The sequence below is a fragment of the Acanthochromis polyacanthus genome, chromosome 2 (assembly GCF_021347895.1).
Source record: "Acanthochromis polyacanthus isolate Apoly-LR-REF ecotype Palm Island chromosome 2, KAUST_Apoly_ChrSc, whole genome shotgun sequence".
NCBI classification, from domain to species: domain Eukaryota; kingdom Metazoa; phylum Chordata; class Actinopteri; family Pomacentridae; genus Acanthochromis; species Acanthochromis polyacanthus.
Window position 1 is genome coordinate 27,124,835 of NC_067114.1, and position 17,395 is coordinate 27,142,229.

The window sequence follows — 17,395 nt, forward strand, 5'->3', positions numbered from 1 at the left end:
GTAGAACCTGAGACCATCCTGTACAAGTCCTGCCTTGTTGCCTCTCTTACATGGCAAGTTGAGGCCCAAGTACGCCAAGCCCAGAGACAGCATCCAGATCCAGGTAACGACCCTGCTAATCGTTTATTTGTTCCTAATCCAGTCTGTTCTCAAGGTCTGCAGTTGGGACAATCCTCCCTAGTCATTTATCACAGAGGCTTTGTCCGGACATTAGAGGTTCTTCATCACAAGTTCTGTGTTCCACCATGGAGGTTGATACCCAGAAGTTTGTGATGTATGTTCCACCTGTGCATGGAACAAAACATACAACTAGCCCAGGGTTGCTACAGCTACTCCCCATTCCTAAACGACCATGGTTGCAACCTCCCTGCTCTGTTCTCCTCAGGTAGGCATGTGCATGTGGCTGTGGATACAGCAGGTGCAAACAGTGGGCCATGAGCACGAGCAGGTGGGAGTGATCCAATCAACCACTTCTTCAGCCATATAAGCTGACTCCACTCACCACTCGATCCCAGACAGTGAACAACCAACAGTTAGTCCTGAGTCTTTGCTGCCTCCTATAAAATAGTCTCTTACAACAGAATTCTAACACTGCCCCACCACAGTTTGAGATTGCAGGACCATCAGACTATTGTTTGATTGAATTTCACTGTACAGTTTTTTTTTGATCACTCAATAAATAAGACATAAAGAGGTTTCTGGTTTTAGTTGCATTATTTTAAACTTATGATTGAAAACATATCAACATTTTAACATGCTGCCTCTGAACAGTGTTAAATTACTTGGTGCATGTTTTCATGAACATTTACAGAGATGTTTAAAGAAAGTTGATCACCAAGATGATAATTTACATCAGTGACAAGCATCAATCTCATATGTGGCAGGTGCTTTTAAAATATGCCAACAATATAATTTGCCACTTTTGTAAAATAGGTTTGATTAACAACATTTACCACGTGCCCTCAACTTGCTTCATTTTAAATAAAGAACAAAATGAAAAGTTCACCAGGTACATCCCGATACAAGCAAAGGATGACTCACTCTTGCTGAGCTTGCTTAAAACACTTATAACACTAGCTAAAGCTGATGCAATATTACATCATTACCTATGCATGTCAGTCTTATCTGATGTAATCTGTATGAAATAAAGCCATGCACTTTAGTCAGCCGGACGATTTAAGAGGCTTTCTTTCAACACCACTGAAAAGTTTTCTTTTGAAGTGGCACGTGGAAATCTAACACTCTGTTAGTGACTACTTGTTCACTGAACTGTTATTTGGAGGCAAGACATATATACTACCATTGAAAAGTTCAGATAATTTCATGTTTTCTCATAGATATAAATGAAGTGAATGGGACACAAGTGGGATTTCAAAAAATACAATTAACATCATTGGAGGACAGAGATGTTACAGCCACAAAACAGTACACAACATAAGAAAACAATAATTCCAAAAGTCCACACTGTTCTACTCCAATAAAAAGAACATAAACACCACCTTTGACATATAATTTAGCCATATAATTTGTAATCTTTGAAAACAAGAAAAATATTTCAGATATGGAAATACATACTGCGTTGAATTTCTACTGTCCTGTTTAGCTTGTTATTCATCTGAGATAAGTTAATGTACAAAAGAGTACAAAAATATTGGCAATAGCCATTATTCTAAAATTACATATTCCTTTTCCACTGAAGACATTCAAGCATGTTGGAAAAGCACAGCTGTGATTAATACAGTGAAGGATGGCTGGGTTTCATTTCGCTGCTTCAGTTTCAAGGTCCTACTACACTTTCTGGGACACTTGAATGGAACACAGCATACTGCCATCAATATTGCCTGTGCTTCTCCTGCAATGTCAAGTTAAAATGTCTACTGTGACAAAAACTCTAGTGCAATTAAAAAATATACTGGCAGCACATTAAAAGGTCAAGTGTTACTGGATGACTGATAGTGTAAATTGTAAAGTTAGTTTAAGTGCTCTGCAAGCACAGCTGAGGTGATGACTAACTTAAAAGCACATTGCAATGACACTAACAACCTGAACCACAAAAACTGATGACCGGTTTGAAAGGCATATTGTGATTGTTTAAAAAAAATGGCTACAATTAGCCCCTTTATCAAAGCCAGAAAATGTTAAAAAAAAAAAAGACAGAATTTTTACCTATAGGGCAGTCCTTCAACTCATCATTTAAACTTCAAAATCCTTCAAAAAATGTACATATTACTTTAAAATTTTCAGCAAAAACAACCACTTTGCACCAGATTCTGAAAAAAAAAATCTGTGCACTTTGGTGCATCAGAGAGGCAATGACTGACTCAGGTGTACTTTTAAAAAGTTTAACTAGATGAAAATTAGACATTTTCCCATGTTTCAAGTTCTAATGCTAATACAAGTAGCAGCTGCCTTTGGCTTAAACTTTATATTATGTGTGCAGATGTGAAAGCAGCATCAATCTTTCTATCTTGCTTTTTAAAAGAAAGTATTTCTCAAAGTTTAGAACATTTATTACACCCCAAAGCATGTCCCTTTTTATTTAAATAATACTAAAAGCTTTGAAGACATTTTGTTCATTGAACTCTTACGGTGAGAACAGTGTGCAGCATGTAGTGACTGCCCTTATAAATCTTATAAATGATTTAAAAAAAAAAAGAGGATAAGAAAAGGAACTCATTTTACTTTGTATGTACTCTTATTGTACGGGGAACCATTGCTGCTCCTGTTGTTGTCATGTTGGTAAACTAAAATGGTTTACACTGTTTGAAATGTGACACTTGTGCCTTCAAACAATGACTCAAAATGCGTTCATCCTACATAAAAGGCAGCTGCAGCATTTTCACACAACCGAGTGAATGTTGCAATGAATGATATACAGTCACGGAAAATATTATTCGACCACCCTTGTTTTCTTCCATTTCTTGTTCATTTCAATGCCTGGTACCACTAAAGATATGTTACCTGAAGAATACAATGAATATAACAAAAAATTAACCCGATTACATAATACTTTATGTCCTTTTTGACATGTTTAAAATTATTTGTATTCCCAGGGTATCCAAGAGGCCATTTCATGTCATGAGCACCACTGCATGTGCAAAGGCCTAAAGTGGTTTCCTGCTTATATTCAAGCTGTAGCACAACTCAGAAGTTGTCAGCTCTCACATAATGCCTAAAACAAAAGAACTGTGTGAAGCCAAGAAGACAGTCATCTTGGCACTGTTGGAAATTTGCATGAGTAAGAGACAGATAGCAAAAAAACTTAAGGTCTCCAAAACAGCCGTTCAGAAAACCACAAAAACGAAAGCCGAACATGGTACTACCAAATTACTAGCTGGGCATGGCAGGAAACATCTCTAAAACCCGCGGTATGAGTGTGCACTCATCCCTTCCTGTGTCAGGAATCGTCATTAGACTTCCAGAGACCTTAAGAATGAGTGGGCACTGTCAATAAATGTGACTTGTTTGAAAAGGACAGTTCTAAACTGACTTCTCGAAGCTGGTCTGAAGTCACACAGGGCACGGAAGAAGCCCTTCATCGACGAAAGGCAGAGGAAAGTCCAGTTACTCTTTGCTGGGGATCACAAGGATTGGACTGTTGATCATTGGGCTAAGGTTCTCTTCAGTGCTGAATCCAATTTTCACTTGATGCCCACTCCAGGCAACTTATTGGTTAGGAGGAAGCCTGGAGAAGCCTACAAACCAGACTGTCGCGATCCTACGGTAAAACACGGGGGTGGATCAGTGATGATCTGGGGTTGTTTCAGTATGAGTGGAATTCACAAATGTGTGACGGGTGAATGAAACAGATCATGTACAGGGCTACTCTTAAAAACAGTCTTCTTCCATCAGCTGGAAAACCCTTTCCTGCCTCTAATGACTGGATTTTCCAACAAGCTAATGCCCCTTGCCACACAAGTTCAAGTAAGGTCAGTTAAAGCCTGGATGGAGAACCAGAACATTGGAACCATGCTTTGGCCTGTTCAATCACCAGATCTAAATCCAACTGAAAACCTGTGGAAAATAATCTAATTCAAAATTGAGAACGGCAAGCCCAAAAACAAAACAAATTTGTTTAAATTTGTGCAACAGGAATGGGCTGCTGTGACAGCAGAACAATGTCAGAAGTTGGTGGAGAGCATGCCAAGACGCATGATAATAGTCATCAGAAACAATGGTTATGCAATCAAGTACTAACTCCTGTGTGTATCATGTGACTAAAACAGACAGAAAAGAAAACATGGACTGCCTAAAAGCACTGTTTTTAGCAGTACATTGCCATAGCTGTTGATGTAAGATCACTGAAGTGATTTTGGTTATCCAGAAAACAATGTAAAATGGCTAGATTTTAGCTCTTAAATGAAACTTCTACAAGTTATTTTTGTTGTTGTCATTATATTTGTCCAAAGAAATGTACCTTTAGTTGTACTAGGCACTAAAATGAACAAGAAATTGAAGAAAACAAGGGTGATCTAATAATTATTCCTATGACTATACGTTTCAGTACACCAGCCTGCCTTTAGATTCAGCCTACTGTCCGTAATAGATTCTTCTGTAAACTCTGTTCATGGAGAGTCAAGTCCAAGATCTCCATGAATTTCCCTTCAACAGATCCTGCTAACTTGCTACCTCCCCCTGTTCAGGCCTCAGATAACAACTGAGGTCTAAAATACTAAACTAAATACAACTTCAATAGAATCATGGGCAAGCAACATATACTGCACATGGAAATATTGCTGTGCTATTTATGTATTTTGATCAGTCTCACAAGTCTCCATTGACAAACATCAGATGAGGGACAAATCCTCCCTTTGTAACCCTAGGATGAATATGATAGGTATATTATCTTTCAACAAATAATCAAAGAAAATAATAAAAAAAATTCTAAATCATCAAAAATTACACCGTTTATCAAATGGTTTGTCTGTGAAAACAGAAAGAACTGGGACTGACCTCAGGTTGTGTTTACACAGAGCAAACAGACAAGTATGGAAACAAATTTAAAATCTTAGTAAAATATCTCTTGTAAGTATAGGCAGCATTGTGTTTTTGAGAAGTGAGGACACCCCTGGGATTTTTTAAAATTCTGTAAAATAAATAAACCAAGAAAAGTAACTTTATATTTTTTATGACAAATTCTATTTTAATTATGTTATGCTGGACGGAGAACATTTTTGAGTTCCCTCTTCTCTTTGCTATAGTTGTGCTGTTTCCATAAAGGAGCAGGATTATATATTGCAAAGAAAAATGCTCATGGTGAGTAAAAACATGGCAGGAGCAAATAATGCCCAGAAACTGTTTTAGAATCAGATGGTTAGGAAAGTCCATCCATAATTTGTGGGCTGTTACTGTTCGGGTCAAACTCCTTGCAGATGAATTAGTAATTTTCAGAGACTTGTAAATAAATGTATATAGTTGTATCATCCATCTTAAAGTCTTTCAATTATAAATACTGTAATGACAATGTAAAAACACCAAAGTACAGTATATTGTCTCCTCTACAATACAGACTCAATATCTGCAATAAGTGCAAATATCTCACTTAGATCCAAGAAGTGAATCACTCCTCTGGCTGCGGCTATGACTGCATACTTGTTTTCAGCTCCTGCAGGATCTCAGTGCCACTGCTCCAGGCAATGACCCCAGCCTTTACAGAAGCGTTACCTTCCTGACCTTCCAGTTTGGCGAGCAGTTTCTCCAAAGTGTACCCCTTCCTAGGCATCACAACATCGTGGTCTCTCAGACAAGAAGTAGGGCAGAGATCATTCCCGCCATCTCCCACGTAAAAGATCTGCTTATATCCCACACCTCTGTCAGACTGCTGAGACAGGTAAAGCTCCAGGACTTTTTTCTTGCAGAGGTTGACAGGGCATCGATCGCAGTCATGAGAATGATAGCACTGTACCTCCATGTACCCAGACTCATTGAACTTAGCCGGGTTGGAGAAAATCTGGTCGATAGCTGCCTGGAGTCCCGCTGCCTGAAGGATCCAGTCTATGAACAAGGTGTTGGAGTCAGAGATGACTATGCAGTCAATGCTGCTTTTATTCTCTGATATAAATGTCAGCACGTCGGTCATTCCAGGCGTGAAGGGGATAGTCTCCATCACACTGCGGACCCTGTCGGGGTTGACCTCCTGGTCGCCTGCATGAAGCAATGAAAAAATGTCAGGACTAAAGAATGAGCAAGTTGTAGGAAGCAATCAAACACCACACAAACAGTATAATGAACTCTCACCTATGTAGCTCATCACCCTGCCCATAAACTCTGTCCAGCGACCTTTTCTGTAAGAATTCTTCACAGAGTCAGGAAGAGTCTGACTTGGAAGGCATCTGAGAATAGAAGAAAACAGAGACGTTAATTGTAAACATAGACATAAATTTTGTGAGGTTTATTTAACATTTAAAACACAACTATTTGCCCAACCTGGATGCAATTTTTTAGTTGACATTGATATTACTTTTAATCAAAATTGTTTGATGGCATGAACTGAGTACAGTAGACATTTGTCCCAGTGCTAACATTGCTGTTTTGTCAATGGACATACACCAATCAGCCACAACTTTATGAACACTCACAGGTGAAGAGAATAACATCAGTCATCTTGTTATAACTTTCTGCTAGGAAACCTTGAGTCTTGACATTCATGTGGATGTTTGACATGCATCACCCACTTAAACATTGCAGGTCAAGCAACCCACCACTCCTCATGACAACAGCAGTCCTTGATGCCAGTTGCCACCCTCAGCAGGACAATGCACCCCAACACACCGCAAAAACTGTTCAGGAGTGACCCGGGGAACACAACAGTGCTAAGGTGTTCATCTGGGTTCCACACTCCCCAGATCCAACAGTATATTAGGCAGGTAGTCATAATGTTATGCCTGATCGGTGTATGGCGTCACCCTCAAAATTGCCTTAATTACAGCGGTCATTTGACTGAGGGAATGCTGTCCAAGTCAATCTTTGCTCAGCTTGAGTACCTGAGCTCTGAGTGGAAACCATTAAGAATCACAGAAGACTTTGTCATGGTGATAATTTGCTAGATAAACCTCTACAACCCTCTTTTACTGTCAACACAGAAATGCCTGAAGTCTAAGTGACTGCCTCCCCGGGTCACTACAAGTATTAACGACCAACAAGCTGCAGTCTTCCATCTTATTAAACAGTAAGAGACTCCACCTGGTGTAACAACCAGGTATTACAGCTAATGTGCAATACATTTTCTGACATGCATTTCCATTGTCTTCTGAATTATACGTTACTTGTTTTTTTGTTGTTTTTTTTTTAAATCGTCAAATTATAGACAGCAATTACTACATACAGTCTGACTCACCAGACATAGGCTTCAAGCATGACCATGCCATTTCTGTTGTGTATTTTATCTCCCTTTCCACTCTTTGTGATACTGCTTTCAAAATATCCTTCACTACCAGAAACAGCTACTTGACCTACAATAGTAAAAAATGCAATATAAGTCAAAGTTTTAGATCAAACAATAAGGTGGCTTATGTTTATAAGTGAATCAGTAATATTAATGAAAATGCTTGTCTTCCTGCATGTAAATGTTGCATGAAAGCAATTCTTCCATGTCTATTCTGCAGGGGCACCATTACAGCATCCTGACAAGGAATGCAGTCAAATATCCAGCGCTGATACATGCTGTGGACGATGAGTCTGGCTGCACAAAACTTATTGGAAATAAAGTAAATATTCAAAAGCAATACAAAATTCTCAAAAACCTAATTTCCACCATATTTTGAATATGGCAAACTGCATTTGCATTTCCCTTACATAAATAAAGATAGGCTATGTTTAATATAGACTGATGCAGAAAACTAATACACTTTTGCATAAAAACTGGCCAGGATGCAGAAAAGTAAGTGTTTGCTGCTCAGAATTTCTTGCTTGTAGTGAATTTTTTTTTTTTTTTGCCGGCATTCTGCTTCCCTAATTAGCCTTGTAATGGAACTTCATTTACCAACCTGATCACCCAGGTGTCACTGTTGTCATCAACGACAGTGTGGTCAAAGTCAAACACCATCAGAATCTTCATTTTTTTTCACCTGGAAAAAAGACACAAAGCATTCAAATTACCCAGTAAAGATACTGAGATTATTTTGGACCTAAAATGTACTCCTTTCATTTACTAACAAGAATTTTAAACAACAGATCTCGCACAGTTTGTTTTCTTTTTTAATCAGAAGAAGTCTTTCCCACTATAGATCCCTCTTTTCAATATGCCGATTGCACCACAACATCTCAGCTACCAGCAAAGTAATTTAAGATTTTTGCCTTTCTCTATAAATGTAAAGTTTCAACTGACTAAGTTTTAAATAACTCATTTTTACACGGAGTCTGGTATGAGCTCGTCTACCACCACAGACTGTGTCGTAAACGGCCGAGCCACACAGCTAACCTTCCCGGTAAATTCTGTGCCTGTAGTTCATGTCGGGCTGTGGAGGAATAACAGGGATTGTGCTGATTTCTGTTTTCTTCATTGTACACAGCATAATAACGATAAAAGTTGAGTTAATCGACGGCAAACTGACCTCAACCAGCCTGTCATAAATCCACCGGTCCGTCTTCCTCCTTGGCTTCTGTCAGAAGACGTGCAACAATCTGGGCTCATTACCGCCACCTTGTGGTCCTGCCTATAAACTGTATTCACACTGTATTCAAATCTCTTCTTTGACTGTTAGACTGGTTCCATTTTCTAGAAAGTACACATCCCAAGGCATTTCTCTTCAGCTTATGTCATGTTGCATTTTTTAATGTTTATGGTATGCTTAACTGATGTTGATATGTTGCTTTTTAAAAAATCATTACAATAATTATAGCTATAGTCGCTCATCGATAGTCCAACGTAAGTATAATATTTCAGGTGTTTAGATACACCTTAAATGTATTATTATTATTATTATTGTTGTTGTTTTGAAATATATGAGTAGGTGTAAAGTGAAGGCTAACAGGGTTAGATCTACTATATTGAAAATACAAGCCCCAAAGTAGGAGCTCAACACAACAAAAGTCAGAACACCTCTCATAACTGAGATTAAGAGCTTTTAAATTTTTTAGGACTTCACAGATCCACCTTGATTTTTTGAGAACAAACTCAGTCCTCCTCTATTTGGAGAACACCAAATTTCTGGAGAGATGTTTGCCATCCCTCATTGCTGGAGGGATTGTGTTACTTTGCATTTCTCTTTAAAATACCCCGGAGGTGTTCTGTTGGTTTCAAATCGGTCAACATACTTGTCGAAATGATAGTTGTCACCTCTTTAGACCTCTCACCTTTAGAATTTCTTGTGTGATTTGTGTTTTGGAATTTCCCTCTTCTGCCATGCCTCTGCAGACTGGGAATCAGACAGTATTTTGTTGCATCCACAGACATCCATGGTGCTCTCTTACAGTCGCATATCATCACACTTCTATCTTTTTTCTTCACTGTCAGGACTATGCAGTCACTGTGGTAGTCCTGCCCAGGTTGATGTCAAACATGCTGAAGAAATTTATCTTGGTGTCATACAAACAAAGAATGTGCTTCCTTCTTTCCATGGTACTGAGCAGTTTCATCTTGCATTTTGTTTTTGTTTGTTTGCTTTCTTAGATGCAGTCTACAGAGGTTGATGGTATGCTCTGTCCACCACGCGTCCAAGCATTTTATAATCATGTTCTTTTATTGAGGCTAATTGAAAATCACAGATGGACTTAAATTAGTTTAACCTGAAAAGCTACAGATGGAGTTTACCAGTGACCCAGACTGCACCTGAAGGCATCCTTTCCCTACTTTTACCACTAGGTGTCAGTGTCACAGCGCTGCAGGAAAGAAAACAGAGAAGAAGAAACCCCGTCAGTTTAGTTCCTGGTTGCATAAAGTCCCCAGTCTCCTGCTGCTCGGATTGTTTTTTTCCCGTTTTTCTTCATTCCACAGCGACGGTTTGTTTGCAGCAGGATGTTCCGAGGTTTAGGGACGTGGCTGGGTCTGGAGAACCCGACATACACCAAGTCGTCGGATGACAAAGACGAGCTGATAGTGGAGCAGGAAGAAAAGGTGGTGGAGGCTCAGAACGAGGTAAACAAACAGCAGCCGGTTGAGCAGGACGAAGATCAAGAGGCGAACCAGGAAAACTCGGAGCAGGGCAAAGGACTGGGAGGTGAGGAACAGCTGTTTACCTCCTGTTAGCCCTGCTGGGTTTACCTGATAAGAAGTAATGAAATGTTTTTACATGTCAAGCTAGGTGAGGAGCGCTCATCTAAGTCGCCTTACTCATCTTAACGTCAGTCTTTCTGTCCTCATAACTGCTGTGGAAGTTCAGTGATGCCGAGACAAACCCAGAAAGACACACTGGAGTGTCAGATGACTTAGGTTGTGAATAATGTTTCCTGATTTTAGAAGAAATCACACCGACAGAGCAGCAAGACATGGGAGCAATGCCAGCATCAATTCTGAGGATTCTCTCTGATCGTTGGGTATATTTTGTTGTTGGGAGAAGGTCAGATTTAGATTACGGATCAATATGGAGATAACTAGTCTGGTTAGTCATGTCAGAATAGACAATTTCTAATTTAATCCCTGTCTAAAGGCCATTATGACAATAGAAAGGGGAAAGAGTATTTTTTCTCCTCACTATAACATAATTCATAACATAGCATAACATAATCAGCACTTCTTTATTAAAATTTTCCCCATGAAGTCTTGAAGTGTATCCAGTGTTTTATCTTTGCTTTTTAACCTGAACTAGAGCAAGGACTTTGTGTATTTTTGTTCATGTGTTGGGTTTCAGTGTTTTAATAAGCCCACAGTATGATGCTGTTGTTGACAGTCCTCTTTCTCCTGAAGATTACATCTTCAGCTTCGCCTCCAGTGCCACCAAGAAGATCTCAGAGTCTGTGGCAGAGACCGCTCAGACCATCAAGAAGAGCGTGGAGGAGGGGAAAATTGACGGCATCATAGACAAGGTTCTGGTTTGTTTGACTTGTTTTGCAGCATTTAGAAGACCGTTTGAGGTTGCACACAGATGAGCAGCTGAATATGCTTGTGTTTACAAAAGCAGCTACATCATCTCTGTCTGCATTAACAAATAAACTGCTAGAAATATTGACCCTGAACGTTTAACCAGATGATAAATGCTGTCCTCTCTGTGTCTGTGTACTTGCAGACCTTTTTAGGAGACTTCCAAAAGGAACAAGAGAAATTTGTCCAAGAGAAGAAGGCAAAGAGATCAGGTAAGATTTGAAGTGAAAACAAGAATGTTCTCACTAAATAGCTAATTCCATCTTTAAAATTGTTGTACTGTTAAAATAATCTTTATGAGAAAATGGCAAAAATGTAGAAAAGTGTCAATAATCTAGTAAGTAATGATAAAGTCACTTTTTCAGATTAGGTGGAATCTATAACTAGATCCACCAGTTGTACGCTGCTCCTCACTGCTAAACTGCACATTTATATATGCAACTTTGTTTGGCAAACTCACCAGGCATGAGTTATAAACAACAGCTACACTGTGAATTTGCAAAAATGAAATGTATAAAATATTGCTCAGAGAGAAAATTAGGAGCTACAGAATGCTGTCAACTCTGCTCCTCCTCTCAGTAAATCACTGAACGGAGCAGATCACGAACAAAAGCAGCGACACTGAAACAGTCAGCGGGGACATGAACCATGTTTGCAGTATCGTGCACTGAAAATTAAAACTCGTTTTCTCGGGACATGTAAGACTTTGATTCATTTGACAAACAGGGGCACAGTTCAAACAATTAGTTAAATGTCTTTTGTACAGCATTTTATACAGTCTGCTGGTTATGACAATTCAAAGTGCTGACAATCTAGTCAACACAGAACAAATGTACACTAGCATTCAAACGTTTGGGGTCATGTTGAAGTGTTCTTATTTTTGAAAGAAAAGCAGTTCTTTTTAAAGAAGATAACATTAAATAAAAAATACATTCTAGACATTTTTAAAGTAGTAAATGACTATTCTAGCTGGAAACGGCTGATTTTTAATAGAATATCTCCATAGGGGTGCAGAGGAACATTCCCAGCAACCATCACTCCTGTGTTCTAATGCTACATTGTGTTAGCGTTGAAAGGCTAATTGATGATTAGAAAACCTTTGTGCAATTATGTTAGCTCATGAATTAAAGTGTGAATTTTCATGGAAAACATGAAATTGTCTGAGTGACCCCAAACCTTTGAACAGTGGTGTAAATAGTACGAAGGAATATGCACATTACAAATACAAATGAGAATTAAATCAGTAAAATGGAATTACATTGTTTTACAAAGTTGAAAGTAGAAGTTCATAGTACCGTAATTATCTGAGTTTGAATTGTCATAATGCTAATATATCGGTTTATAAAATTTAAATTACAATCTTTGAAAGCCCTAGCAACATAAATTGTGTCGTCTTCACCTTGACATTGTGTCCCTGAGAGGCAAACAAAATGATGATATTATATTATCAGCTCATGTCGCTTGCTGGCCGAGCAGCTTGTGTTACCAGAGAGCCAGGTATGTACGTATTTGTCGGAGCGATAAAAGTGTGTGTGCTTGTGTTTGTGTGTAGAAGCAGCAGTGCCTCCGTGGGTTGGCTACAATGAGGAAGAGACGATCCAGCAACAGATTCTGGCGCTGTCGGCTGTAAGCAAACAACACCATTCACAGCATATTAGTGTGTCATCATGTCTGCAACTGCGTTGCTCTTTGTTATCACTGACTGGATACATAACTGTAATGGTGTAGAATAACAAGCAATTTGAGTAGAAGCTGAACTCTCTGGTGGCTGATTCTAGGACAAGAGGAACTTCTTGCGGGACCCACCAGCTGGTGTTCAGTTCCACTTCGACATGGAACACATGTATCCTCTGGCTGCAGTGATGCTGGAGGAAGATCAGCTCCTCAACCGGATGCGCTTTGACCTGGTTCCTAAACAGTTAGTATCTTCCAACATTTTGCAGTTTGTGTGTTTGTGTGTGCAGTCATGTCCTGGCGATTATGAACTCGTCTTTGCTCACATTTATCCTTGGAATCAACATTAAGATGATGCACTGAAATGGATGGTTTTGTGTTCGACAGTGTGAAGGAGGAGGTGTTTTGGAGGAATTATTTCTACCGGGTGTCTCTGATCAAGCAGTCAGCTCAGCTCACGGCGCTGGCAGCCCAGCAGCAGCAACAGGACAGCGGCGACAGTGTTTCACCTGAGGACGTCATCTTAACAGGTCTGAGTTTTTAGATAAAGGGGTAGACGTCTACTTGCGTGCTTTTAACCCTGTCAGTGGTAAAGGGTTGCATTAAACAAGGCAAGTTTATTAGTATACCACATGTCATACACAAAGGCAACTCAAAGTGCTTTACATCGTGCATTGAATCTTTTTAAAATGCAAATTAAATGAATCAAATCCTTTTATAGGAATTTCTAAAAGTTGAGACATAATTGTAAAGAAGTCGGGTAAGATTAGCCTAGCCGTACTAGACCCATGTTCTGAAGGCACAAGGGTCAAGGACCGCTCGACAGGGAGGGAGGCGGGCTAAAAGGTTGTCTTTCAAATCCCTCTGCAGCAATTGGGTAGGTATACAACCAATCAGCGCAACGAATAGGCTGGCATAGTTCCTAGAGCACCGGCGGATTGTGGCTAAGTCCCATTAGCTTCCCAACCAGTGGAGCCAACTGGTATATTAAGGATTTGCCATATCCCGTCGGCATAAGTCCAAATACGTCTTTCTTCTCAGTGAAACACTTAAGTGCCGTCCTTTGTTTATCTTTCAAGTTGAATTTTAGCTTCAAATCTTTAAGGGCTGTGGCCAAAGCCGAGTCGAAAGATAACTGTTTATTGTGCACCGGTTGTTTCTGTCAGAATCGTCACGCCTCTGTCGTCACTTAGTTACGCCTGCCTTCTGACTCTACACTTCATGGTGATTGGTCCGGCCTGTTTTAGGAGAATCCAGCCTCGAGCCTTATGGAGGGTAACTAGACCCACCCTGGCAGAGAATTAAATTCGTTGCCGTGGGTTGTCTAGTGCGGCTAGGCTAGGGTAAGATGGTCCTTAAGTCAAAGTTAAACATCTCACTTGCTAATCTTTCGGTATGCCTTCAAAATGTTAGTTCATAGGCAAATCTGCTAACTTATTGCCAGGTCATACTTCTGAACGGTCAGGCCTTTAGAGCACCTGACTCCACTCCACACCACGGTATGTCAGACAGAAACAGAGGCATAGAGATATTTTAAAGGTCATGTTGCAAAAAAAAAAAGGCTGAAGTTTTTAAACATGAACGTAAATGTGGTCAAAGTTGGAGCAATTCTGAAATGCTGTGAAAACTTGTTCCAGCTCTGTGGTACAAAAAAAAAACTAAGAGCTGCTATTCTTTGTGGTGTTCACTCTGATCAAATTTTGGTAAAGAGATTAGAGATTTTATCAGATTCTTGAAAGCTAAAGCACTCATAGTGTGCTACTATGTTACTGAGGTTTGTAGCTTGATTTTGTCATGACAGATCAGAGGACATCTAATCCATGTTAAAAATGGTTTCAGTAAAACTATGAAAAGCAGGTCTTCAGTTAGTGCCTTTCGCCTTGTTCCTAATCAGCATTACCTTGTGTGCAAACCATGCACAGGCCGGTGGTGACTGAATAAATCCAGAGGGCAATGAATTAATCGTACTGTATTATTTCTTTGTAGACAATGTCAGACCAAAAACTCCACCAGTTTCCATCAACGACTTACAGAAGGTATAAGTACTACATGTCTTGATATTTTCCAACTTTGATTCTAAAAGTTAAAACAGAGTGGAGCAGTCAGTTGCCTTTTTCTGCGTGTCTTCCAGCCACCTCAGGAAGAAGAGGAGGAGATGTCAACAAGCCCTGGAGTGTCTGAGTTTGTGAGCGACGCTTTCGACTCGACGGCCATCAACCAGGAGGACCTGAGGAAAGAGATGGAGCAGCTGGTGCTGGATAAGAAGGACAGCACCCCTTCTCCTGACGGTCAGCTTTATGCATCTCTCTTGATTTTTAAGCAAAATGTAAAGCTACAATTTACTTCACTCGGTCAGCCAGTTTGGAGTTTAGAAGACAAATTTTAGAGTTTACATTGACCTATTAAAGCTGTTTTTAGGTTAAAAAAAGAAAGGAAAAAAATGCCTGAACCCTTGAAGCACGGTAATATTCCCAGAAAAATTTCTTGGATGAAAATCTGAATATTATAGGGGGAAAAAAAGATATTGCCTAAGCTTAAAAAAATCACTAATCCCCCTAAAAACACACAGAAACTCAGAAAATTATGTTATAATTTTCGTGTTGAAGCACACCTTAAAATAACTTTGAAATAATATTGTACAATCCCACTATATCCAATGGGGTAATGTTCAAGAAATGAGTAAACACAAATGATATTTTTTTGCAGTGGACTGAGCTTGGGTTTGCTCACCATGCATTACATTATGAGTGGGACCGTTTGAAGTTGCTTTACCTCGAGTTATTGCTAACTGTAGCAGCTGAGTGCAGCATGGTCGGTGCAGGTTGGACGCATTTCCTCTGTCACATTCACTGTAAGAATGTATCTGAAGTCATGTTTCCCTCAAAATATTTTGCTGGAGTTGTCTTGGTGTTGGGCGTGTTTTCAGCAAAAGAAGTTGACACTAAATGATCAATATTAAAGAAACGTTACAGGAATACCACAGACAACATTGTTCAATGATCCTGTTGCTCTTCTGCAACTTCATGTTGCTACTAGGTACTTCTAAATCCTACTTTAGGTGCAGAGAGGTGTGTGATAGCTGTAGGTTACTTCATAGTTTGGTAATACACATTATTGCCAGTCAGGACGTCAGAGGACTTCCTCTGTATGTGAGTGTCACAGAGAATCACAGCCTGGCCTATTGCACACAGTGTTTCTTTAAGTTATTTACAACTTTAGATAGTTGGAATGCTGCTTTGCAGGCCAACCCACTTGAATCTGACAGTTTTTGGCTCAACCTGATCTGTAGGTCATGGGTCAGCACATGCATCGGTCTGATCTACCTTTCCAAAATCAAGTAGTCTAATCTTGACCACAAAAAAGATCTAACTAAAAAATAAGTTTTCTTTTAGTCCACCTTCCACTTTCCCTTCAGACACACTTTTTGCTATCCATGTTTGATGTAACCCAGCTGGGAGTGAAGCAGATGTGATGAGGAAATTATCCTGCACTGACCACACTGCAATCAGCTGCGAGTCATGCACCTCAAAATAGGCTTTCTTGTGAATTTTTTTCACTTTCTCTTTTATGACTTTGATCTCAGAGTTTTTAAATGCAAATTTTGGGCTTAATTTGTGGGAATATTCAGATTTTTTTCCTCATGAGTTTGTGGGATTTTACTCATATTTACCACTTGAATCTCAGAGATTGCTCAAATTGTTTTGTTCTATCTGTGAAAATCAGAGTAAACAATCGGTTTCCTCAAAATCTTTCCGTCTAGATGAGTCCGCAGACTGGGAGAAGGAACTGCAGCAAGAGCTTCAGGAGTACGAGGTGGTGACTGAGACAGACAACAAGGACGACCAGTGGGATCAAGAGATTGAGAAGATGCTTCAGGCTGATGACAGCTAGAAAACTAGAAGAACACTGGGAGAGCGCAGACCTCCACCAAGGCTGATAGTACACTCTCCTGTGATGTCCGATTTTGCACCAGAATTTAATGGGCTCTCTCTCTTTTTGCCCATTCTCCACATCTTCACCAAGTTTTATGAAAATCGGCTTGGTAGTTTCTGTGTAATCCTGCTGACAGACAGATGGTAATGAAAACATAACCTCCTTTGGCAGAGGTAACTTCTGTGTGTTTGTAGCCTTCACAGGCAGTGATCTGACCTAGTATGGAGGAAAAGTGACCAGTGATGGAAAAGGGTATGAGCCTTGAAATCCTCTGCCCTACACAACTGGGATTTGTGACATTCTCTTGTAACTGATGAAGTGGTTTAGATCCAATAATAGCACGAGTGTGCCATCTCTGCTGGAGGCAGCAGTTCCAGTATGTTCAGGCTTTTTAGTGAAGTAGAACTTCATGGCTCCTTCCTAAATTTGTCTTCTTGTTTTCCCCTACCCTCTGTCTTTTTGACGATTGGTAGAGGCTGCTCCAGTACAAGTGCTATCAATTTTATGAAGAATCGGGCCTGTGTGTTTTCACTTTTTATCCTTGTTTCCACTGCTGCTTCCTGGTGGGTTGTACAGTCAAATTCTGCTATAATTGTAGTACAATAAAGTTAAATGTAAAGTTACATTTCTGTAAATAAAGAGGGCTCTAACACTATACTTCAAGTTGCAATTCCCTGCTTTTCTATTTCATTGTGTTTTGTAGCTTTATTTTGTTTCTCTGCAACTGAAATACTGTTCATTTTTCAGTTTTATCTGACATCTTCTAATAAA

At 39.6% G+C, this 17,395-nt stretch overlaps 2 protein-coding genes across 2 annotated transcripts; one reads left to right on the plus strand and one right to left on the minus strand.

The window, feature by feature from the left end:
• Positions 1-687: 687 nt before the first annotated feature.
• On the minus strand, positions 688-8,641 carry phospho2 (phosphatase, orphan 2). The gene is made up of 4 exons (XM_022210051.2): positions 8,553-8,641; positions 7,986-8,066; positions 6,238-6,332; positions 688-6,144 (listed from the first exon to the last, which is right to left on the minus strand). The coding sequence occupies exons 2-4, from the start codon at positions 8,054-8,056 to the stop codon at positions 5,579-5,581; spliced, it is 732 nt and encodes a 243-aa protein (XP_022065743.2). The 5' UTR covers positions 8,057-8,066; positions 8,553-8,641; the 3' UTR covers positions 688-5,578.
• A 1,194-nt stretch (positions 8,642-9,835) lies between these two features.
• Positions 9,836-17,281, plus strand: LOC110962148 (synapse-associated protein 1-like). The gene is made up of 9 exons (XM_051941281.1): positions 9,836-10,157; positions 10,844-10,962; positions 11,163-11,229; positions 12,570-12,643; positions 12,796-12,935; positions 13,079-13,221; positions 14,678-14,727; positions 14,823-14,979; positions 16,452-17,281. The coding sequence occupies exons 1-9, from the start codon at positions 9,956-9,958 to the stop codon at positions 16,580-16,582; spliced, it is 1,083 nt and encodes a 360-aa protein (XP_051797241.1). The 5' UTR covers positions 9,836-9,955; the 3' UTR covers positions 16,583-17,281.
• The last annotated feature ends 114 nt before the right edge of the window (positions 17,282-17,395 follow it).